The sequence below is a fragment of the Salvelinus fontinalis genome, chromosome 13, assembly GCF_029448725.1.
Source record: "Salvelinus fontinalis isolate EN_2023a chromosome 13, ASM2944872v1, whole genome shotgun sequence".
Classification (NCBI taxonomy): Eukaryota; Metazoa; Chordata; class Actinopteri; order Salmoniformes; family Salmonidae; genus Salvelinus; species Salvelinus fontinalis.
In genome coordinates, this window is record NC_074677.1 from 25,267,845 (window position 1) to 25,292,440 (window position 24,596).

The 24,596-nt window shown below is 42.9% G+C and overlaps 2 protein-coding genes and 1 pseudogene across 6 annotated transcripts in view; 1 reads left to right on the forward strand and 2 right to left on the reverse strand.

Moving 5' to 3' along the window:
* The window catches only part of LOC129868298 (vacuole membrane protein 1-like), a 111,961-nt gene extending 105,296 nt beyond the window's left edge, over window positions 1–6,665 (reverse strand). Inside the window, exon 1 of one of the 2 annotated variants that reach the window (XM_055942147.1) lies at window positions 6,496–6,665. The gene's annotated coding sequence lies outside the window, so the exon portion shown is untranslated. Of the gene's footprint in view, window positions 1–1,795; window positions 1,929–6,495 lie in introns of those variants that run through there. The other variant, XM_055942148.1, reaches the window with a different exon arrangement.
* Window positions 6,666–7,267: 602 nt separating this feature from the next.
* Window positions 7,268–7,756, forward strand: LOC129868299 (peptidyl-tRNA hydrolase 2, mitochondrial-like; annotated as a pseudogene).
* A 503-nt stretch (window positions 7,757–8,259) lies between these two features.
* The window catches only part of LOC129868300 (clathrin heavy chain 1), a 51,129-nt gene continuing 34,792 nt past the window's right edge, over window positions 8,260–24,596 (reverse strand). Inside the window, exons 13-31 of one of the 4 annotated variants that reach the window (XM_055942149.1) lie at window positions 24,211–24,391; window positions 23,531–23,694; window positions 21,446–21,571; window positions 21,114–21,256; window positions 20,660–20,894; window positions 20,292–20,414; window positions 19,918–20,063; window positions 19,436–19,619; window positions 19,049–19,241; window positions 18,653–18,810; window positions 18,197–18,469; window positions 17,615–17,932; window positions 17,133–17,264; window positions 16,852–16,962; window positions 16,464–16,634; window positions 15,932–16,153; window positions 12,577–12,597; window positions 10,471–10,546; window positions 8,260–9,666 (exon numbers count right to left, since the gene is read on the reverse strand). In XM_055942149.1, coding sequence (XP_055798124.1) covers window positions 9,530–9,666; window positions 10,471–10,546; window positions 12,577–12,597; window positions 15,932–16,153; window positions 16,464–16,634; window positions 16,852–16,962; window positions 17,133–17,264; window positions 17,615–17,932; window positions 18,197–18,469; window positions 18,653–18,810; window positions 19,049–19,241; window positions 19,436–19,619; window positions 19,918–20,063; window positions 20,292–20,414; window positions 20,660–20,894; window positions 21,114–21,256; window positions 21,446–21,571; window positions 23,531–23,694; window positions 24,211–24,391 — 3,114 coding nt within the window. In that variant the 3' untranslated portion in view covers window positions 8,260–9,529. The other 3 variants (XM_055942151.1, XM_055942150.1, XM_055942153.1) reach the window with 3 other exon arrangements.

The window sequence follows — 24,596 nt, forward strand, 5'->3', positions numbered from 1 at the left end:
CCACTAATCTGCAGGACACAGAACAGTGTGTGTGTGACAGAGACAACTTAGAGCTGAGAGTTGGGACTCTGACATACAGGCACGCAGGCTGCTCAGCTCTGGTGGAAGTGTCAGTGTCACACAGCCTGATAATCCCTCTATCCAGCACCCTTGGCTCTGCTACAGGAGGGCCCCTGTATTCAGTTTACAAACATACACATTAACTGGGCTGACAGACACAGTACAGAGTTGGATTTTACAGGGGCCCATGATGGCTCTCTTCTATTATAGATAGGAATTCTATGGACACATGCTGACTGAGGCCCGAGTAGGGTTGTTTTTGTTGTGAGAAATAATAGCTGCGAGCCTCTGGAACACACATGGACAGCGACAACCTACTACTGAACGGTATAGGGTGGCTTATAGGTCTAAATGCAGAAGTTCATCACTGCTCATTCAAACCTCCTAGTAAGTGAATGAGCAAGTTATTTACAATCAACACTACAAAAAAGTAGCCAAACAGATGTTTTACAAAAAGTTACCTGTTCCTTCTAATACATATCTAATGCAGAGTGAGGTCACTGAGGTTGTTTACATAAGAGTTGGTGCAACACAAGCACAAAATACATAGACTGGTTCCTACACCTACCAGTTAAGCCAGTCATGTAACTTTTAGGGGGAGTAAAGGTATTGGATACCCCATATCAACTTCAACTACTGCCTCTAATCATACCATGAATGTTTTCTGTGAGAGAAGTAACTTTGACTGAGAACAAAACAGCTTGGATATACGGTCTATTGACAGCTATCCAAAAAGGAGAGCAATAAGCATAATGCATCAAAGCCAGCTGCATTGCAGAGCTAGTCAAGCACCTTTAAAGGGACAATCTGGAATTGCTACATATTTTTGGCCAGTTAAATTAATAGCCATTGATTCTTGAAGAATTTAACTTTTATAAATGCTTCATGAGTTAAAATGTTATACCCCATAAGATCTCACAAAATACGCTTGTTTTACTCCAATGTTTGTAAACAATGTAAACAAACACTGTATAGCTTCAAAACATGGTTAACATTACCATTTTAATCTCATGGACGGTCAGTCCTTGCAGCCACAGCTCTATGAATTTGAGTGTTTATATTTCTCAAGCCCCATCCCTCAGCTGTTTACCAAAACAAGAGGCAGGGTGTACCTTTTTGTTATTGTTTGAACTCCGGATTGACCCTTTAATATACTCTATTGTCTACTCTTGTGCGTCAACAAGACTGTTGTTTGGCTGTGTGACGTAACTTGGTGCAAAAAGTTGACAAATAAGCTGCATCACAGCTTGTCAGTACAGGGGAGTTGGAACCCCCACTACGCTTCATCATTTAAAGAGCGCAATCTTTGATTTACCTGTCATGTTGATTTCACAATCTGCAATTTCAAGACTGATGCCTGAAAAGAACAAAAACAGCGCGTGTCCTAGATCCAGCAGCGCGCACAAAGTCCGCCAGAGCCAAGGACTCGATTGCGCAATAACTTCCTTCAATAAACAGACTGCGTGTTTGAGACCTGTTGTGAACCCATTTGTGCCGTTACGCTTCGAAAGCAAAACTATGGTTGTGAAACTTCACCAGGGGATAAATAATTAAAGTAAACAATCGCGTCGAATTAAATGTGATTTCTTTTTGACAAGCAGTTCTAGCATCACTCCCTCTCCACGCAGTGCGCACTAGTTTTTAAAGTAGCCTATCAACAGTACCCAAAAGTCATATGCATCTCTTGGTACGCAACAAGTAATGCACAATGTTCGAGGCAGATAGAGCAACTTACCATACTGAGATGTCTTGAGTGCTAGCAATATGCCAAAAACCACCGTTTCAAGCTCCGGTGGCAATAGAATTATATAACCTACACGGCTATAGTCTAGTGCGGGGTGTGGTGGAGGCACAGAAAGGGATAACGCACTAGAAGGATAGTCAGGGGCCACGGAGGGGGTGGTGGCAAGTAAATGAGGAGACATTTCACCGTTTGCAGTAACTACCCCAAGAGTTAAAAACTAATTTAAAGCTCCAAAAATATATTCAGATCCCTTTCCTGGAACACACAAGTACAATTGTTCGTTTTTTTTATATACATTTTTTTTTTGAGGAGGGCGGGGAGGAGGATTATGTAAGATACTGTTTGAAGAGGTAGGGTTTTCGGGAAGATGGGCAGGGACTCCTGTCCTAGCTTCAGGTGGAAGGTGGTTCCACCGTTGGGGTGCCAGGGCAGAGAAGAGCTTGGACTGAGCTGAGCGGGAGCTGCCCTCCCATGGGTGTGGGAGGACCAAGAGACCTGAGGTGGCAGAACAGAGTGCTCGGGTTGGGGTGTAGGGTTTAAACATAGCCTGACGGTAGGGAGGGGCAGTTCCTCTAGCTGTTCTGTAGGTAAGCACCATGGTCTTGTAGTGGATGTGAGCTTCAACTGGAAGCCAGTGGAGTGTGTGGAGGATTGGGGTGACATGAGAGAACTTGGGAAGGTTGAAAACCAGATGGGCTACTGCGTTCTGGATAAGTTGCAGGCGTTTAATGGCACAAGCGGGGAGCCCAACCAACAGCGAGTTGCAGTAATACAGACGGGAGAGGACAAGTGTGTCAACCGTGACGGAGAGGTCTTAGTGGATTCGGCTATTTCAGCCACACCTGTTGCTGACAGGTGTATAAAATCGAGCACACAACCATACAATCTCCATTGACAAACATTGGCAGTAGAATGGCCTTACTGAAGCGCTTAGTTATTTTAAACGTGGCACCGTCATAGGATGACACCTTTCCAACATATCAGTTAGTCAAATTTCTGCCATGCTAGAGCTGCCCCGGTCAACTGTAAGTGCTGTTATTGTGAAGTGGAAACATCTAGGAGCAACAACAGCTCAGCTGCGACGTGGTAGGCCACACAAGCTCACAGAACGGGACCGCTGAGGGCTGAAGCGCGTAAAAATCATCTGTCCTAGGTTACAAACACTCACTACCAAGTTCCAAACTGCCTCTGAAGACAACGTCAGCACAATAACTGTTTATCGGGAGCATCATGAAATGGGTTTCCATGGCCGAGCAGCCGCACACAAGCCTAAGATCACCATGTGCACCGCCAAGCGTTGGCTGGAGTGGTGTAAAGTGTGCCGCCATTGGAAACGCGTTCTCTGGAGTGATAAATCACGCTTCACCATCTGGCAGTCCGATGGACAAATCTGGGTTTTGCGGATGCCAAGAGAACACTACCTACCCCAATGTGTAGTACCAACTGTAAAGTTTGGTGGAGGAGGAATAATGGTCTGGGGCTGTTTTCCATGCTTCTGGCTAGGCTCCTTAGTTCCAGTGAAGGGAAATCTTAAAGCTACAGCATCTAATGACATTCTAGATGATTCTGTGCTTCCAACTTTGTGGCAACAGATTAGGGAAGGCCCTTTCCTGTTTCAGCATGACAATGCCCCCGTACACAAGGCGAAGGCCATACAGAAATGTTTTGTTGAGATCTGTGTGGAAGAACTTGACTGGCCTGCACAGAGCCCTGACCTCAACCCCATCGAGCACCTTTTGGGATGAATTGGAACGCCGACTGCGAGCCACACCTAATCGCCCAACATCAGTGCCCGACCTCACTAATGCTCTTGTGGCTGAATGGATGCAAGTACCCGCAGCAATTTTCCAACATCTAGTGAAAAGCCTTCCCAGAAGAGTGGAGGCTGTTATAGCAGCAAAGGGGGACCAACCCCATAAGTTTAATGATCTTGCAAATATACACTTTGATAGGATCTTGAAACCATGGAAAGGGAAACCTGTCCATCTGAGTAAATTACCCTGATTAATTCTCTAGTGATATCGCAGTTTACATATCTATTCATGGCTCTACCTACTCCAGGAAAATATTTTTGTAAGTCACGTGAGCAAACAATATTTCATTTTATTTGTAATAAAAAAAACAGATAGTTAAAAGGGTATATTTATATAATGAATATAAGTGTAGAGGGCTAAAACTATTACATATCAAGGCATTAAACCTATATTAAAGCTTCTATTATCCCTGGGGCGGCAGGTAGCCTAGTGGTTAGAGTGTTGGGCCAGTAACCGAAAGGTTGCTAGATCGAATCCCCGAGCTGACAAGGTAAAAATCTGTGGTTCTGCCCCTGAACAAGGCAGTTAACCTGCTGTTCCTAGGCCGTCATTGTAAATAGGAATTTGTTCTTAACTGACTTGTCTAGCTAAATAAAAAATTATATTGGCTCTGCAAACTGTATTGTTGGGGGATTTGAAGGTCCAGGGGCAATGTTGCAGAAGGGAAGGTTCAAGTAAGACGCCATGGTAGAATGGAGGAATGTATTGCAAGAGAAAATGGTAGAATGATGATTTACTGGGAAAGATGGGTTGATCTGTGGCTGTCTGAAGGTTGGAATATATATATATATATATATATATATATATATATATATATATATATATATATATATATATATATATATATATATACATACATACATACACATATACACACACGTTTGAGGTCATCCAATCAGGGGGGAGGTTGGGAATGTGATTGTTGTATGTTTTGTGTTTAGTTATTTATGTTGTGTGTTTTGGTTTCAGGCTGTGAGCGGTGTGTCTGTTGGTCCTGGTGGTTATGGGTAGTTTCAGGCTGTGAGCGGGGTGTCTGTTGGTCCTGGTGGTTATGGGTGCGCTCGCTTCCATGCCTAGCCTATTGTACATGTGTATTATTGTAGCGTCACCATCTTTATTGCAAAAATAAATACAAATATAAAACAACTTTAGACTACCTCTGTCAAATAAATATGTAATGAACTGTCCATTGATCAGCACAGCAATTGATAAATCAGGACTATGTTTGCAAAACAAGTGGTTCTAAGCTTATTTCAATATTACACGGGTAAGCTAACGGTCACAGAAATCGGGAACACAGACAAGCTCTATAGATCTCTATATGAGTGACTGTGTCCAACACCTGTTATGTTGACCAACATGGAATTATGAAATATATAAATTTTCACAATGACATGTATAGCTAAAATAAAGATTTAAGGAAATACAGGCAGGCAGGCACCACATTACTACAAGACAAACCAGTTCACTCTATCAAGCCGGTGGTCTTGTAAGTATAAAAGCGAAGTTTGCTTTCATATAATTAAAAAGAGAGCATGGAAAGGGATAATGTCTTAGTGTATTCTGTAAAGAATCCAATACTTGACCTTGTATGCAGTACAAATCACATTGTGGGAGCACCTCTAAGTATGAATTAGGCTGTTTGTGAAGGTTTTAATCCTAAACAACCTTCCTACAAAGCTAGTATGTAAAAGCTGTGTGCTGGAAAACCTTGGTAGAGCATGGGTGAAGTAGGCATTTTGATGCTCATGTGGATTTATTTTATTTTTCAGCTTCAGACCAACGCTTACTTCTCACTTAGTGTAACTTTTTGTTTAATATAGATACAAATTAACCATATAATGACTAAAGGGGTGACCTGTAGGAGTGATGAGGCACTCAATAAGTGATATAAGGCAGGGGGGGGGGGGTTCTACAATTGCATTATAATGCATTATAATGCATTTCATGCTATTCCATTCATTACGCATTTCATGCTATTGTAATAGGCCTACATCCATAATCTAAATCATCAATGACAAATGTGAACTTTGTAAAAACATGACACCCATTGAGCTCTAAAGCCATTGAATGTAACTCTCTGAATTGAGAGCAGCTGTCAGACCAGCTCTGTAGAGAAGGACAAAAATAAAACTAATGTCTGACAATATCAATGACCTGTTGTATGACTGAAGCTTGATAGACGTTTTTTCAAAGCCCCAAGAATGTGACCTTGCTCTCGAGCTATAACCCAACATTCTGTCAGGACAGGAGTTGTTACCCCTTTTAAAGAGTACATTTTTATAGCCTCAATCACACCATAGATCACTTTTTATTTGGCAGTTAGCACCTCTAGAGAATAAATGATTCAGATATCCAGCCAAAGATCCTCAAGGAAAATAATAGCAAGAAATTAACAAATTGACCCTGAACAAAACAGACCAGTAAGTAGATGCAAGGTGGATTATAAAGCATAACAAATATGCAATAGAATAGATTCGTTTGTTTTGTTTCCCCCAAACCATCAAATCCACATCACCTTTAATTCACACTAACCTAGCTTCATTCATACACGATGGCATTAATTAATCAGATCCTACTGTTATGAAAGCATGTTTTTCACCAGACACTAGACCATTTTCATTCATCAAGGACTCGGTCAAAATTACAGCGGCTCAAAATAAAATATTATTAGGGTATAGCAATATCATCAACCTTGTTATATGCTGGACAAAACCTGGCACGCCACAGTAAACTATCATTTTACAAATACATGCTGATAGAGGATAGCCTAATGTCAAATCTGTATAGACTGTATTTGGCCTAATGTTATGCTACTACTGTTATAAACACAACACGACAATGAGCAGACATCAACCGTACAAATAGTCCCCTTACCTTCTCCTTTTTCACTCTCGAACTGTCAAAAGCCGCAGCCTGCCTCACAGGAAACAGACGTGTATTTTATTTGATCAAAGATTATTTAATATATTGACAAGATGGTCGAGTGACCTCTCTAACAAGGGAAAGACATGTCCTTAAAGATGAAAGCCAGGCGAGAGGAGGCGAGATCAGGTGGGACCATTCTAGCCAATGAGAGGGTAGATACGCGTGAGACTGCACAACAGGCACAACTCAAATACTCCTAGTCGATATTCACTATTAATAAGGAATTCCCATCGACCACGCCGACAAAATGGGGAAAACAGTTCTTTCCAATTGACCGCCAATTGTAAAAGAGACAACTTTGTCGTAAATATTGTTGTACATTAACAAAACATTCTGGAAAACTGCTGTGTTCAATTTACATGTAACCAGATCAAACATCCTGACCTACGGTTCGCAATGCTCCAACATAGGGAAATATAGGCTACAAGACCCCTGTAGCTTCAGGCTATTCAGCGTGGGGAATGTTGGGGCCTAGTTTCCAAGTAGGCTACACGTAGCTATGTGTGTGGAAAGCATGTAATCACAAGACATTTGACTTGTTTAGTATAGTCCATTTAACTCCAATCACTACGTGTAGCTGCATAGCCAGACCAACACAAACAAACGGACAATCTTATAGTTCCGTCGTCGGTAGCTAGGGTTCACGTGGCTGATATCATGAAAAGGGGCATGATCGAAGCCCTACAATGTTTTTTTAAGTAATGGTTTGACCAGTATCAAAATGTATTCCCCGTACGGCCAGGTAGTCATTTGAATATTGGAAGTTGTGGGCTGTGGACTTCGCCTAGGCAGGCACTTACGGGATCGGAGCGGCGATGGGGAACGACAGTGGGGGCGAAGCATACGCCAGCTTCGTGGGAGAGGAGTTCAAAATGATCTAGGTGGTCCGATCAGAGCTGAAGATGGGTATGGGGAAAGTGGCAGCCCAGTGCTCACACGCCGCTGTCAGCCTACAAGCAGGTCCAGCGCAGGAACCCTGAGCTGCTGATGCAATGGGGATACTGCGGCCAGCCCGAAATCGTGGTTAAAGCCCCGGATGAGGACAGTCTGATAGAACTGCTAACCCATGCCAAAGTAGGGCTGCCTGTCTTTCTGCTCCAAGATGCAGGGAGGACCCAGATAGCACCAGGGTCCCTTACTGTGCTGGGAGTAGGCCCTGAACCAGCTGATCTCATGGACAAAGTCACTTGGACACTTGAAACTGTATTAGAGAGAAATTAGGACTTGAGATTTCTGTATTGAAATTGGATAATCCTGGTTCACAGAGAAGTGGTCATCTGGAAACTATGTATATACATTAAAAGGTCCAACCATGTCATCCTAGCAGAACTCATACCCAGACCCAATAGGCCTACATCTTTTCCTGTGCTTAGAATGTGCACTTTACTTAAACTACCCCAAACCCATCTGAGCTTGCAATTAAAACACTATTGTACATCACTCATTTGGCAGGCATAAATCCATAGTGATACGGATTTTCCCTAAAGGATGCCTTGATAAAAGGCTCATAAGAGTGAAGGTAGACCAACAAACGTTGGCCGTGCACAGCAGTCCTATTGCATCGGCCGTCATTTCAATTAATTCCCTGGCAATTCTAAATGTTGAATGGCCACAAATCATTGACACCTGTGCATGGCCGACGTGTTAGTCTGTCCTTACAGACGTGGCAGACAAAACACGGTTGAGAAGGGAACAAAAGAGACCAGACCAGACTTTTCTTGACAAACAAGAAGACTTTATTTTATGTGGAAAAGAAAACTGCCATTTCATTCATCATCATCATGATCCAGATCCTGCACAATCAACTATTCATTTGTTTTGAGAGTATAGGGTAGAGGGAGAGTTAATGATTCTTTGTATACACACACAAGCCTTTGATAAAAACACCAAATTACCAGTCTCTTCAATTAGATCAAACAAATATAATAGGTGCGACTCCTAAATGGCACCCTATTTCCTGCATAGTGCAGTACAATCTTTATGGGCCCTGGTCAAAAGTAGTGCACTATATAGGGAACCATTTTGGCCACACAAACCTGGCAGGACATCAAGGCTATTAGGTTTTATATCTTCTTCTGTACAATCAAGAACAGTGACCTAGAACACCACGATATCCGGCATATACCAACCAACCGCAGCACAAAGAGGGGGGGTACTAACGCACAGGTCTGACTGAACTGAAGAACAGAGCTTCTTTAATTCTCGTAATCAATCCCTCCAAATAGAATATTCCCACACGAGCACTTAACAGCATGAGGAAAGGAAAGTGTCTTACACCCAGCTGAGTGAGACGCAAAGACACCATCGACTTCATCGCTCTACGCACGGTCTGACTAAATGACTAACTGGAGAGCCTGCATAGGCTTGGGAAGGATAAAACTCACTTTTGGAAATCATGTCTGTATGCATCTTCAAATAATCTTTCTCTAGAGATACACAACCCTTTAACCCTGTGTAGGTCATTACTGGTATTTGTACATAGTGTTTCTAGTTTGTGGGTCATGGAAGCGGCAGTCATGTTCAAATATAGAAGAACATTGTAGCTTTTTTCCTTTCTGAATATACAATAATTAAATGCATTTTACAGACTGATAGAACAAGCTGCTCACACACATCAAAATGAAGAGATTCTACATTAGTTTCTTCACTACAGAGTGCAAATCAGATGCTTCACAACATACCTTTTTTTAATTAAGAGGACTCGCTCTTCCCACAAGCCCCCTCATTGTACATAAACCATTCCCCATAAAAAAAATGGCATCTAGTAAATATAATGGAATGTGAAAACTTATAATAATTGTGATCCAATCTTTTTCAACAGAAATAATGTCCTTCATGAGTTTTTTTTTTAAGGAAAACAAAAACATTTTTAAAAAACTGCTTGTTTCAATCCACTAAATGCTGTGAGAAGATGGTAATAGCCTAGTGAAGGACTGAGCTGAGAGAGATGGATGGATGGGCTCCAGGGCTTGCCAGGAGACCTTTACATGCCGTAGCCAAAGCCTGGTTGGGCCTGAGGTGCTTGGGGGTAGCCTGCAGGAGCCTGGTAACCGTAGCCGTAGGCCTGCTGGGGGGGCACGGGCACGCTGGGGCCAGCAGTCAGCATAAGCTGGGGTGTGCCTGGAGGAAAGAGAGAGGCATTACACATGTTGGGCTGACACCAAAGATTAGAATCTATTCGGATTCGATTAACTGAATAAAATAATTTGATGCCGATTGATTTGAATATTTAAACTTATCTTTTAACATGGAGCACAAGCCACAGCTCAACTCTAACATTCCAGAGTGCCAAGGAAGCCCAACTTTTATTTTTTATTTTAATGATTTTTCTTTTGAACAGCAGACTGTAGAGAGAAGACGGGTTGAGGAGATTGAGTCAAAGGGCAGCCGGCCGGATTCAAACCCATGCCGACTCTGCCATAAGTGTTCCGAGGTCAGAGGCAGTAGCCACTGGCCCACACGGAAGCCTAGATTCATTGTTCACAAGACTACAGCCTGTCTGCTGCAGAGGGACAAGAGAGCCACGAGAAAGCGAGTGTTGATCAGTTATGGACATAAGTGCTGAAAACATGTTTGCTCACCATTTACTAAGTTATCAGGACCTATTAGGATGAGAAATACCAGAGTTTTGGCGCAGGTAAAGCAGACTATACGAATATTCGTTAGAAATGACAAATCTGATACGAATATCAAAACAGGGACAGCCACATACACATGCATGTCACCAATATCAACAAACTTGTCACTATTAAAAACCTTTACACGGCTTATCAATCTCTTTACTCTACATCTTATTTCCTATCTTTACTACTTAGAGCACAAAAGGCTAGGTTACGAGAGTCATCTTCACTGTTTAAGTAAGTTGGTGTGAATGGCTGTTCTCATTGGCCGTGTCAGATTCTTGGCTGTGAATGATGCACTTACCATAGACAATGGGTTGTGTCTCTGTCGCCTGCTCCTCCTCTTTCCTTAGGGACTCAGAGGTCTCCAGCTTGTCCACCTGGAAGAGGTCAGAAAGAACACAATGATAAACAGCTACAAGCAGGCAGGCCAGAGAATACGTGCTGGAAAAGCCTTCATTAACTGTTCTTTCATTTAGTAGTTTAATATGTTAAGTGATTGATGGATAGGACTGCTCCAGGTGTGTGAAGTGTGTGCATTCTAGGTGATTATTCTTTGCAACACATACAAGGCTGCTGTGAGCTGCCCCTTCGTCACACATTTAAAACTAATGAAGAAATATGAGAGATGACCATTAAGATTTGTGTGAGAGGAAAAATACTTTCAATGAAATTTGGTCCCTCCATTCAGCCACTCTTGAAGTGATGTTTTCGGGATAGATTAACATTGCTATGTATGCAGAGAACCAAACCCATATCAAGTATGCAACAGGAGTACAAAATCTCATGATCAACATTTGACCTTTGTCATCTCTGAGCTATTTTAATGTAGCGATGTTAACTGCCAGGCGGTATTTTTTCTATGATTTATTTAGGACCTATTCACCCTTTCCCTTAAATCAAACATGCTTAGTTTTAGCTCATCAATATCAGTCTACTGTAACGCCAATGAGTGACCTTACGCATAGCAGAAGCAGATTTCCAAAAGTTGTTAGGAAGAAAACGTAATTACGTTTGAAAAAGTTGCAAGAGGCAAGATGCATTTTGCGCTAGTAAAAAAGATAAACTTTTCACGATTTTGTTCTCACTATTTTTCTGTGCTTCTCAGTGCTGAAAGTGGGTTCAGTTCCCTCCATACCTCTTGTAAAGAACATTAAAAATAATGAGTAAATCTCTTCCCACAAAATCCCAACAAACAGAGGTGTCATTAAAAGGAGAACAACATGCTACAGTAGTAGTGTTACAATTGGTTAAAATAGTGTGCATGAAAAAGAGGCAAAAGTACTGAAGCGCAGAGGGAGTCAAAGCTCGGGATGATTCGTAGTCCAGCCACTCAAGGCCCATCAACCAACAGCAAGGCACAGCCGACAACATCAATGTCTCCTAGAGGCTCTCAGTGATGCTAGATTCTCATTGGCAGGTGCTCAATCACGTGCATATTTTCAAACCAGAGAACATTTCCCAAAGTGCAGGTACCATTACCCGTTTTTCATACAAACATACATACTCTCAGATACAGTGTAAAGGTCTGTGAAGGAATGCACTTTTCAGCTACTGCCCATGCAAAATGAACTTAATTAACAGACAGATTTTATTCTCTCCACCTCTAGTGCTGCAGCACAAGTTGTATTTCACTGTCAAGACTTCAATATGAGAATGAACTCAGTCATGAGAAATATATAATTTCATCACTACAAAATGGCATCACTACTGAAACATTTCTGGAGAAGAAAAACCCCCACCAGATAGGTGCAGCGATAGTAGTACGGTGCCCCTGAAAAAAATGTTGGTTAAGTGCCTTGTTCAGGGGCAGACATATTTCATTTCTCACCTTGTCCAAATGCTCTAACCACTATGCTACTTTCCGCCCTAAAAAAGTGCATTCGCTTCACAAACTTTGATCATACAATGCATTTCTTGGCTTACAGTTTTAGTACTATGGTTAAATGCAGTCTACAACTGGTTTTCAGTCTATTTTGAGAGGGGGTCTTAGCTATGTGCCAGAAATCAGAAGCTTCAAGACTGAGTTCATTAATGGGTGTTATTTATTCTACACAATTAACACTCTTGGGGCATCAAAAGCACTTTAAGGTCATTGTGGGTTCAAGGGTAGGGACTGGGAACCAATGGCAGACTGGCATCATTGACAGACTTCCTCAGACTAAGGGTTGTCATTGGTGAGTAACTACAGATCTACTAGAGCACTCTGCTGCCCAGTCAGAGAGAGTCCAGTTGAGAAGGCACTACTGTGTGTCTGTCTGTGGAAAAGCAGCAGTGTAACTAACATATGGGAGAATTAAAATAAAACAATGCATGCAGATTCCTGAGGTAGCAGTGCTCCAGGCTAAATTAACCTAAATTAAAGAACGAAACAGTAAGAGAGAGATGGAATATAGGAATAGACTTTCACCTTTTCCTTAATTGCATCAACCTGGAAGGGAATTCAAGAAGCGCAGCTTAGAAAATAAAAATAACTCAGTTTACCATAGTGCAGAGACCGAGAGAGAGCAGGCTGAGACAGCATACAAAGATGGGAAACCAAATATCCACACAGTAGAAAAGAATCCAAACTAAAAGAAAAGACTAACACACTCCTGTCTAAAAGGTAGTCTGGAACAATGTCTTCCTCTAAAATGCCTTGAATTTCTCTAGTTTAATTGTTCAACTATCGTTTCTATGCTAAGAACTATTGTTTGGAAGATAGCGAGATCTCGTTACAATGATTAACCTACCACATTTGCATGCATAAAAATACAGCTGCTAGTAAAATATTTAACTGTTTTCCACTTAGTAGGCTATAGGTTCCGGTCAACTCAGTCACTAAACTACTATTGAGAGCAGAGCAGTATAGACTGCATTAGCCCTGTTCTATTGATAGACAGACATGGTAGAACTTGTGTTCTCTATGTCATTGGCTAGACTAGAGAGCTGCTGGACTACTATTCCGTTCAAGGCCATATAATGTGTGTGTGTGTGTGTGTGTGTGTGTGTGTGTGTGTGTGTGTATGTATGTATAGTTGAAGTCGGAAGTTTACATACACTTAGGTTAGAGTCATTAAAACTCGTTTTTCAACCACTCCACAAATTTCTTGTTAACAAACTATAGTTTTGGCAATTCGGTTACGAGATCTACTTTGTGCATGACAAGTAATTGTACAGACAGATTATTTCACTGTATCACAATTCCAGTGGGTCAGAAGTTTACATACACTAAGTTGACTGTGCCTTTAAACAGCTTGGAAAATTCCATGGCTTTTGAAGCTTCTGACAGACTAATTGACATCATTTGAGTCAATTGGAGGTGTACCTGTGGATGTATTTCAAGACCTACCTTCAAACTCAGTGCCTCTTTGCTTGACATCATGGGAAAAATCAAAAGAAATCAGCCAAGACCTCAGAAAAAGAAAAGTTGTAGAACTCCACAAGTCTGGAAATTGCTTCCAAGGATGAACCAAACGCCTGAAGGTACCACATTCATCTGTACAAACAACAGTACGCAGGTATAAACACCATGGGACCATGCAACCATCATACCACTCAGGAAGGAGACACGTTCTGTCTCCTAGAGATGAGCGTACCTTGGTGCAAAAAGTGCAAATCAATCCCAGAAAAGCAGCAAAGGACCTTGTGAAGATGCTGGAGGAAACAGGTACAAAAGTATCTATTTGCACTGTAAACCGAGTCCAATATCGACATAACCTGAAAGGCCGCTCAGCAAGGAAGAAGCCACTGCTCCAAAACCGCCATAAAAAAGCCAGACTATGGTTTGCAACTGCACATGGGGACAAAGATCGTACTTTTTGGAGAAATGTCCTCTGGTCTGATGAAATAAAAATAGAACTGTTTGGCCATAATGACCATTGTTATGTAAGGAGGAAAAAGGGGGAGGCTTGCTAGCCGAAGAACACCATCCCAACCGTGAAGCACGGGGTGGAAGCATCATGTTGTGGGGGTGCTTAGCTGCATGAGGAACTGGTGCACTTCAAAATAGATGGCATCACGAAGAGGATAATTATGTGGATATATTGAAGCAACATCTCAAGACATCACACAGGAAGTTAACGCTTGGTCGCAAATAGGTCTTCCAAATGGACAATGACCCCAAGCATTCATCCAAAGTTGTGGCAAAATGGCTTAAGGACAACAAAGTCAAGGTATTGGAGTGGCCATCACAAAGCCCTGACCTCAATCCCATATAAAATTTGTGGGCAGAACTGAAAAAGCGTGTGCGAGCAAGGAGGCCTACAAACCTGACTCAGTTACACCAGCTCTGTCAGGAGGAATGGGCCAAAATTCACCCAACTTATTGTGGGAAGCTTGTGGAAGGCTACCTGAAACGTTTGACCCAAGTTAAACAATTTAAAAGGCAATGCTACCAAATACTAAGTGAGTGTATTTAAACTTCTGACCCACTGGGAATGTGATGAAAGAAATAAAAGGTGAAATAAATCATTCTCTACTATTATTCTGACATTTCACATTCTTAAAATAAAGGTGATCCTAACTGACCTAAGACAGGGAATTTTTACTAGGATTAAATGTCAGGAATTGTGAAAAACTGTGTTTAAATGTATTTGGCTAAGGTGCATGTAAACTTCTGACTTCAACTGTATGTATGTATGTATGTATGTATGTATGTATGTATGTATGTATGTATGTATGTATGTATGTAGAGGTGTGCAGAGCAGACAGGCACATGCTGACTCTTGTTCAGTCACAGCAGTCCCACATGCAGTCACGCAGCATCCAATGACGAGCTCCACTTACTTGGCACTGAATATCAATGACAAGAAAACAAACTATTGGACACTAGAGAGAGGAACTAAAGATCTTGAGTTCCTCTCTATGGAGTCCAATAGTTTGTTTTCTTGTCATTGATATTCAGAGGGTCCACCACCTTGAAACAATGCATTAACACTTGTACTGTACCTATTGTCTGTAATCTGTTGAGTACAGTAACATTTAGTCAGAGCATTAAACAAAAGAGCAATTACTGTCTTTTATATGGAAACATTTTAACAAAAAGCTATAAAATTGTAAACAAAAGAGGGGAAACAAACGAATGACATGAGTATAAGGAAAAGCAGCTGAGAGGATTGTTTAGCTTCTATCAAAATCAGACACAGAAGAAACAAGGCACTAAAAAGAAAAGGCAAGTTGATAGAAAAACAAAAAAGAAATAACTGTCTTTCTGTATAGAGTATGAGGACTATTGGCACACCGCATAGAAATACAATTATTCTATTCCAAATAGAATATTCTATTATAATGATTCTTGTAAATCTATTTATATGATGCCACACACTCTGCTGCAAAGTCAAGACTGCTGGACTGAGTTGTAATATAATCATTGAGGAATCTCTGGTAGCAACTTGCCATATAAAAATAAGGCATTGTGCTACTGAATAGTTAAATGCCTTTTCAAAAGTGGCTAACTGCTAAAAGCATTTGACTGAGCAACAGAAGATCACTGCACAACGTGTTTAGAAAGGGCTTTGGGTAAAAGTGGCATTTAGGATCAGCTTACTTTCACCCAATCCTAACCATTTGAGGGTAGAAATGTCAAACTGACCCTAGATCAATGTCTAGGGGATAGTTCACCCTACTCCCACTGAAAGCAGACCTGGGTTGTGTTCATTAGCCACAACTGAAATTCTGTTGGATGCCCTAATGAACAACATCCTTGGACGTGTAGAATAGAACCACCATGCTTGGTTTGGTTTAGCCCACTCAACATGACAGCCATGTCCAGACAGCCAACCCACCTTGAAGAGATACTCTCTCATGACCTGGATGAAGTAGGGCATGGAGAAGTCCATGATGTTGTGCTTCCAGGCCGTCTCCAGCACCACGTCTGGCCTCAGCAGGTCGTAACAGGTGAAGAGGCAGGCAGCAAAGCACTCCTTTTTGTCCTCCGTCAGGAACCAGCCCAGCAGCTCCTCAGCCAACTCTGTGTCCTTGGACTCTGACGCGTACTGCATGGCATCCTGGAGGAAGATGGAAACAAGATGGGGGTTCAAGATAAGGAGCGGTGACTTGATGCTGTGTGTTTGAGAGGAACTTGGCACCAAGCCACTTTGTCTGGTATGTATCCTGGTCATGCTAGAAAACCTTCACTCCACAATGGGATTTTGACCATTAACCCTACCCTTAAACACTAATCTTACCAGACAAAACAGCAATCTACTACATTTCCCATTATCCTCCTCTCTCTACTAACCAATTAGGTTCAATGACAATATAACGGCAGTCAAATGAGAAACAGGCTTGGGTAAGGAGAAGAGAATGAATGAGTACCTTGTAGAGTTTGTCCTTCTTGCAGAGCTCCACACTCTGTTTCCAGCGGTTGTTTCCCTTGAAGAGGTAGGCAGCGATCCTCCTGAACTCAATCAGCTCGTGTTTCTCCAAGCGCTGGGCAAGCGAGATGTTGTCAAAGTTGTCATAGGCATCTATAGAGGTCCTCAGAGCCTGAGTCCACAGAGAGAGGGAAGGAAGAAAGGATGGATGGATGAGTAACTGTTGTTCAATGAGGTAAAAAAACAAACTTTGTTTTCAAGTAAACAAGGTACTAGAACTGTCATAGGGCCAGCTTCCCAAACCCATATTAAACCTAGTCAAGGATAAAACAAATGTGTCTATCTTAATTGTTTGACAATGTAACAACCAACCAAAATTGACCACAAACCTGATAGTCCTCCTCTGTGATGAAGAGGTTGGTAAGTGCTTCATTGACAGACTTGTTGTTGTGGTTCTGTACTGAGCGCAGGTAGGGCTTGACCAGGGGCAGCTGTTTCACCTGGACCACACGGACACACACCGTTGATTACTAGAACTGCATTCACTATAAGCAGAGTGCACTGTACATAGAAATACACATGTCACAGTCTTCGATTAACAACTACAACATGTGTCACACCGCTTCAGTTTCCTGTGTTGGCAGATCGGAGGGGACAGAGCACGTCTTACCTTGCTGAAGAAGTTGACAGCACGGGAGTGGTCCAGTCTGGGGGACAGCACAATGAGCAGGTCATTCAGTAACAACGGCTTGAACTCCAAATAGAACTGAGTTGCTTTGTAATACAGCTCCACGTTGGCCACCTACACAGTCACAGGAAAGGGATAAAGGGAGAGATATTGTCATGTATTACAATTGTAAAGTGTATTGAGATTTTTCAATGTACCTAATAATCCCCAGCTTCCAATTGGCTCATTCATCCCCCTCCTCTCCCCTGTAACTATTCCCCAGGTCGTTGCTGCAAATGAGAATGTGTTCTCAGTCAACTTACCTGGTAAAATAACGGTAAAATAAAATAAATAAATAAATAAAACTTTAAATATACACTTAACAATATCACATCAAATCGAGCTTTGTCATAATAGATCATATACAGCAATGACTGCTACCTTGATGATGTCATTATAGACATAAACATTACTGATTGGGTTACCTTGGTGATGATGTCTTTGAACTGGCCCTCCTTCCAGGCATCGGTGGGGTGGTTCATCATGGTGATGATGGCATTGTCAAACTCCTCGTACTTATCGTACAGGAACACCAGCTCCGCCCACAGGTGAGCCTCCTCTGCCGCCCGCAGAACCTTTGGAATGTTGACTCTGGACCAGAAGAGCTCCAGGTGCTCTCTCATCTTCTGGGGTTTGAATTTGGAGTAGAGGATGGCCAGCTCGGTGAACATGCCCATGTGCGCCCGTTCCAGCCCCAGGGCTGCCTCCAGCATGGTGATCAGCTCCTCAAAGTAAGCACGGTCCTGAACACAGACAGAGAGGGGGGGGGGGGGGGGGGTGGTTAAAGGTGGTCATGTAGGCATCAGTTTGTAGTGGTAAAGCATTGAGGGGTTCGAAAGCACCAAATGTGATTGTCAATCAAGAGAGTGTGGAGAGAGGTGGACTAAATAAGAACTTTTCATGTTGACTAGAGTGAAAATACAAATTTCATACAAACTGTGCCAGCATCTAGCAGCAAGAAGGATAAGGTACATCGAGACAAAGTGGGCTGTGTGTGTGTGTCTTACCTGGTAGTAGTTGATAAGCTCCTCCAGTTCGTCAGCATGCACCACGATGTGGAGGCCACACATCTGGGCCAGCCGGAACTCCTTTCCATCCACGCAGGCAAAGCACACCTCCTTCCAGGTCCTAGTGCTGTTGGCCTTGCGCGCCCCGTCCACTGCCGCCTGGTACTCCCCGAGGTGCACCAGGGTGGACGCCAGGCGGCCGAAGTTGGACACGTTGTTGTACAGTAACTTGGCCGCGTCATACATTTTCTCGTCGTAACAGCGGTCGCCGACCTTCGTTGTGAGCAGGAAAGAATATGAATGTCAATCAATGTCTTACATAGGGAGTTGTTTGCGACAACATAGAAAATCTAGTTCACCAGGAACTGGAGGTAACATCACTGTTTATGTCTCATTGACTTGGAATAAAATAACCTGTACTGTTTAATACATCAGTCTGGACTACAGTAACAGTACCTGTTGGATGTGGGCGTTGTTGGGTCCGTTGATGAACTCCTCCAGCTCAGCCAGGCGGTTGGTCTTGGCCAGGGCAAAGATGAGCTCTGTCTCCACATAGGACTCCCGGGCCTTCTTACGAGCCATCTGAAGGAACTTCACCAGGTCCTCCCAGTTACCTGACATACACCAGAACAGCCATTACAGTCAGCTGAGAAGCTGGGAGGTTACAGTACCTAAAATCCTGAGGTCATTCAGTGAGCCGCTGATGATTACAGAAAGTCACCAAAAACAGCTGGACATATCCCGCACTGAGGAAATGTATTCACTGACATTGGGAGATTTTACACATTCTAATGCCCATCAGCCCATCCTGTAACCCCCTATCCCAGCTAAAGCCTGCCCCACCATCTTTACCACTCTGGTCGGCAGCCTGTACCACCTCCATGTAGGCAGAGGGGTCGTCAGCCTTGATGTAGGAGTCGATAGCCTCCTTGACCAGGCCCTTCTGCAGCTGAGCCTTGGCCAGCTGGCTCCACACAGCTGGCTCGTTGCAGCGCTCGGCAAACTCATAGGCCCGGTCCAGGTTCCCAATGTGCTCAATGAGAACCTGGGGAGAAGAGACAACATTATACCATGACAGGAAGTCAGACACTGTATCAATCATGTTGAAGGTAAGGAGAAGGGGAATGGAAGCTATACAAGTCTACTGACATTGAGACCTCCATATTCAAAAGATTGAAATGGTGTTAGGGTGATATGAATACCACATGGTGTTGGGGGTTGGGTCAGGGTTCATCTCACCTGCACGGCAGAGGTGTTAACGTCAAACTTCCTGAAGATAGCAAAGGCCTCCTCGAAAAGCTCGTTGCTGATGGCGATGTTGGCGATATCTGGGGCGTCATAGTTGTCCAGGCGGTTGATGTACTCCATCACACGGGTCCGGTCTGCCTTGATGGCCGTCAGGATCAGCAGGTTCTGCAGGTTTCTAAATAAATAAACAACCCTCAGAATCAACAAATCATCCAAGAAATCAAGTTGTAAAGTTCAGCAATTGTATATGTAAAGCTTTGTTAAGTTTACAATTCTGTGTGTAAAGTTACGATCTTGTAAAGTTCACTTTACATTTACTGTAGAGTGTGTTGCGATTTGAAATGTATTTTCAATAAAGTTTGATTTATTGGAAGAGTATAAAAAGATGGTGGAAGTGAACTAGAGAGAAAACACACAATGGACAGCCCAGCCTACAGTGAGCACAGGTATCAGAGCTCTAGTAGCTCTGTTACCTGTGTTCACTGAAGACAGAGTTATCCAGTACGATCTTCTCCAACAGCTCAATGAGTTCGTTGGGCAAGTCTGCAGTCATGAAGGCCTTTACTGTGACTGACACCTCCTCTGGGTCCTGGGTCTCAGACAGGGCTGTCTGCACCACCTGACAGGGAGGGGAAAATAGATTTCGATATGGTCATGAGTAGATGCATGGATCAGAGTCTGGGTCAATTCAGAAGGTTCACTAAAGGCTGAGTTATACAGTACGATCTTCTCCAGCAGCTGAACCAGTTTGTTCTTAAATTGAAAAACCTTTATTGAAGATTGACTGAATTGAGAATGGAATTGATCCCAATACTGGTTCAGACTGGTGTGTATGGGGACTACCTACCTGGTCAATGAGTGGTCTTCTGAAGGGGTTGCTCTCCAGCAGCACGCTGGCCCACAGGTCCGGGTCTCTGCGACGGACCAGGTAGCGAGACAGACTCTTGAACAGGGAGTTCTCATTGCACACCTGACAGGAAACAGAGCGCGCACACTGTTCGTCCACTAGGCTCTCACCTCACATTCTGAAACAGTACTTTCATATGTAGGCTATTCCCAGTATTACTGTTGTAAACAAAGCATGTCAGTTCATATTAATGCATAGCAATGCAGAGAATTTAAATGTACACTCATATGTTTTAGTTAGACCTACATTCTAACCTATATGAAACTACTTCCTATAAGAAAAAGAAGAGGAAGGGAGAAGCTACTGACGTTGATGAGTTCCTGGTCACACTGTCCTCTCTCGTAGGCAACGCAGGCCAGGTGAGGGTCCCTCTTCTCGCAGTACTTGCCCACCACGCGGCTGTCGTAGTAGGGGTTCTCACGCAGGAAGCGCTCGGGGTTGTTGTTGCTGTCGATGTAGATCTTGGCCAGGGCATTGTGAGTAGCGGGCTCCTCACAGCCCTCATGGATACGGGCCTCCAGCCAGGGGAGGAGAAGCTTCAGTCTGAGGAGAGGGAGAGAAAAAGAGAGGGAGATGAGCCTGCTGACAACTACGGATGCTGATATCACAGCTAGTATAAAAGACTAAGTAAGGAGTACTTTATTTCTTGATACCACAGTGTTTAAATAGGTTGAGGTGCTATAACAGCTACTATCAACTAAAATTAACCCTTCTAACTAGTAGTTTCTTTCTGCCATCTGATGAAAAAGGGTTGTGTTGTACCGGTTCCTCTTCTCCACCTCAGCCACTAGTTCGTCAGTGGAGAACTGTCCTCTGACCACCAGGATCAGACTCTTAATGACGTCCTCAGAACAGTCCACATCCAGAAGCCCTCCTATCACCACTGGCAGACGGCTGGGGTTCACCTAACACACACGTCAATATTCTTGGACACTGTGCATTTTCACTGTGGGGCCATTATCTTGAGTCTGCACTAGTTTGAGTGAACATGAAACTTAGTGATAATATCTTGCTTAAAAGTTTGTACATTATGTCAACTAGGATGCTTGACAGTGTGTTTGTTTGAGCAAAAGTGTGTGACCACATTCACTTACTTTCTGCACATAGATCTCAATGTATTTCTGCAGGTTGTTACGGTACAGGTAGAGGACCAGGTCATGGACAAAGTCGAAGCGGTCACACACAATGATGAGTGGGAGCTGGTCGGTCAGCTTGGCCTCCTGTCCAATCACAGAGCAGGGGGAGGGGCCAAGGTTAGCACAACATAGTTATGAGACTGAACATCTGATCAGAGCCCACCAATGATCACAGCCAAACCTGACATGTAAGGGTTGGGTTTAACCACTGATCGTAATGGCAAGTGTTAAAGTTTGGAGGGTTTTTGTTGTTATTACCTGTATGTATAGACGTTTTTAAGAAAGTAGCTCAAGTAGTTAAAAAAAGCTAGAGGTTTGACTGTAATCTCGTTGGGCTCATACAACCACTAATGTACAATGACAAAATAAATATTAGAATCACTGAATATGAAATTGGGATTTCATTTTCCAGTTTAAAATGATCCTGCTCATGTGATTTGAAAAATGTCACAATCGAGGAAAACAAAAAACAAAAATGTTTCAACTACGACGACAAATGGAAGGAGTCACGTTTTGAGAGATTAGAAGATGGTTAGGTATTGAAAACATTGTTTACTAGTATGGACAGAGAAAGAGGCAAAAAAGGAAAGAAACAAGAAAATGTTCTAAGCCAAGTACAGCTCACTCACACATGTACACCGACGTAGGTCTCCCTCTGCAGGTACTATTGAGGTACTGCCACACACTCCCAATACACACCACTATTGGAGCCCGCAACAGTAGACCCTCAACACAGTGCGTGTTTTGCGGTTGTTTCCTGTGCGTGTTGTGTGTGTGATCACTGGCTGACTGCCATCAACACTCCTACAGGATTAATACACTGGGATTGAGTACCTCACAGACCTGTAGAGCACTCCAAGGATCTGCCACCAAAAATACATCTAGCTTTAGCATGTTGTTGAAACTATATGGTTCCATCCCAAATGTCACCCTATTCCCTACAGTGCACTACTGTTGACCAGGGCCCATGCACTATGTAGGGCATGAGGTGCTATTTGGGACTCAGTGTATGATGAGGCCCATTGACTCCTCTTGCACAGCCAGGAAGACTGTTACAGTATGTGGGCATACCAGGTTATCTGGATGACGTAAATTTAGTTCCTGAATCCATCCACATAGGAAAACAAATTTAAATGCACCACAATAGCCATGCTTACTTGAGTTCATTTGTGCTAGATAGACCTTACATACGGATAACAGAACTGCAATACCAAAACTTAACTTGACTACAGCTCAGATAACAGCTAGGTATATATTTTTTATTTTACCTTTATTTAACTAGGCAAGTCAGTCAAGAACAAATTCTTATTTTCAATGACGGCCTAGGAACAGTGCCCCCGAACTGCCTTGTTCGGGGGCAGAACGATTCGGGGATTCGATCTTAGGTCCAAAGCTCTAACCACCAGGCTACCTGCCGCCCCACTGTATATGCACAGTTACGAATCCAAAACAGAAGTACACTCACAACACCCTGTTGCTAGTAGCTCAGCTAACTGTAAAACTACAGGTTTTGGACAGACAGACTAGAGTTTAGTGCACCCCATCATGGATGAATGGTTTTTGGGTACATTAACGGGTTGTGTCATTGTACTCGTCATACAAATCCCAGGTTTAATCCTGTATCTCTAGAAGTAAGTCAGGGGCGGCGGTGAAACTAAAATAGGGAAGGTGTCCTGTACTCGGGGATAGATTTACCTGGTACATGTCCTGCAATTCCACAGACAACAGGGAAAAGCACAAGAGATAACTGCCATCAGGAACTTCTTACCAATGAAGGCTAAATGAAAGCTTTTCACGAATGCTAGTGTTAGCAGGCACATCTACGTATTCATAGGATAGACAGAAGTTCAAAAGGTCAGATTTTGTCATTTAAATGCAATACAATTTCAAAATAAATGATAATGATAAGGAAAGACGAGTGTGAGAATGAAAGAGAATAGAATAAAGTTAAACTAAAGAAAGATAGGAGGGGGAAAAAACAAGAGTATGTTTAGTCCATTGCATTTCATCTCCCTCTAGATACCTTCTCCCTCCATCTTTTACCTTGAGGAAGTTCTTGACTCGTTCGGGGTCGTAGCAGTTGCTCTCTCGGCAGATCCTCTCCACCTCTTTGATCTGTCCCGTCTTGCAGGCTGCCTGGATGTACTTGAAGTGGACCTCTGGGTCCTGGCTGAAGTTAACAATGGAACCCAGGAAGTAGAACAGACCTGGGACAAAGCATCACCATGGAGACAATGTCAGTCAAGAGGAAATACAGTACCAGACACCATGCCAGTCTGACATGTCAGGACATCCAGTCAAGTTCAATTGTGAGCCATTGGCTGGGAAATAGAACAGTGATTACGATAAGGTGGCTGGCAACTGTACCCCAAGAGACTGGAGCGGATGGCTACTGTTGCCATCTCATCACCCCTGGTTTAATTAAAATGTACATCACACTTCAGGCTCTATGTTCTTTTGCAAAATTATTTGGACAATTGAAAACAGGGTCTCTCTCATTTAGTTTATTGAGCTGTACCTCCATTATGATTGACTACCTCCTATCTAGTCTACCCTGGGCTTATAGAGGTCCAGCAGCCTGTCCTAGTGGGCACCACTCCACTCTAGGACATTCTACAGAGCCTATGGACAGACCCTGTTGCCTCAGGCCTACTTAGCTGATTGCTGGAAGAGAGAGTGATCTATGAAGCATAAGTGTGAAATAGTGTGTCTGTGTGTCTCACCCTCGAAACTCTTGAAGGACTCGAAGAGCTCCGTTAGGGAGTTGGTGGAGAGCTGCTCGTGGTACTTAGAAGCCACCTGGACACAGATCTGCAGGTTCTGACGGATGTTGGCAGACAACATGGCCCTCAGGCACTCCAGAGAGTCCTCCACTGAGAGGGAGCCAAAGAAGTTCACCAGCCACTAAGGAGAGAGAGAAAGATCATTTCTTTTCCCTTTGCCATTCATACCTTCTACTATTTGCACGTTGTCACAACCTTGTACACAGCTAATTATAAAACATTATAATCGTTACATAACATTTTAAAAGCTTATAATATAACATGTTATTCTTTCAAAACGTTTGTGTATTTAATGTTTACTGGTAATGTCGGATTACTGGCTAATC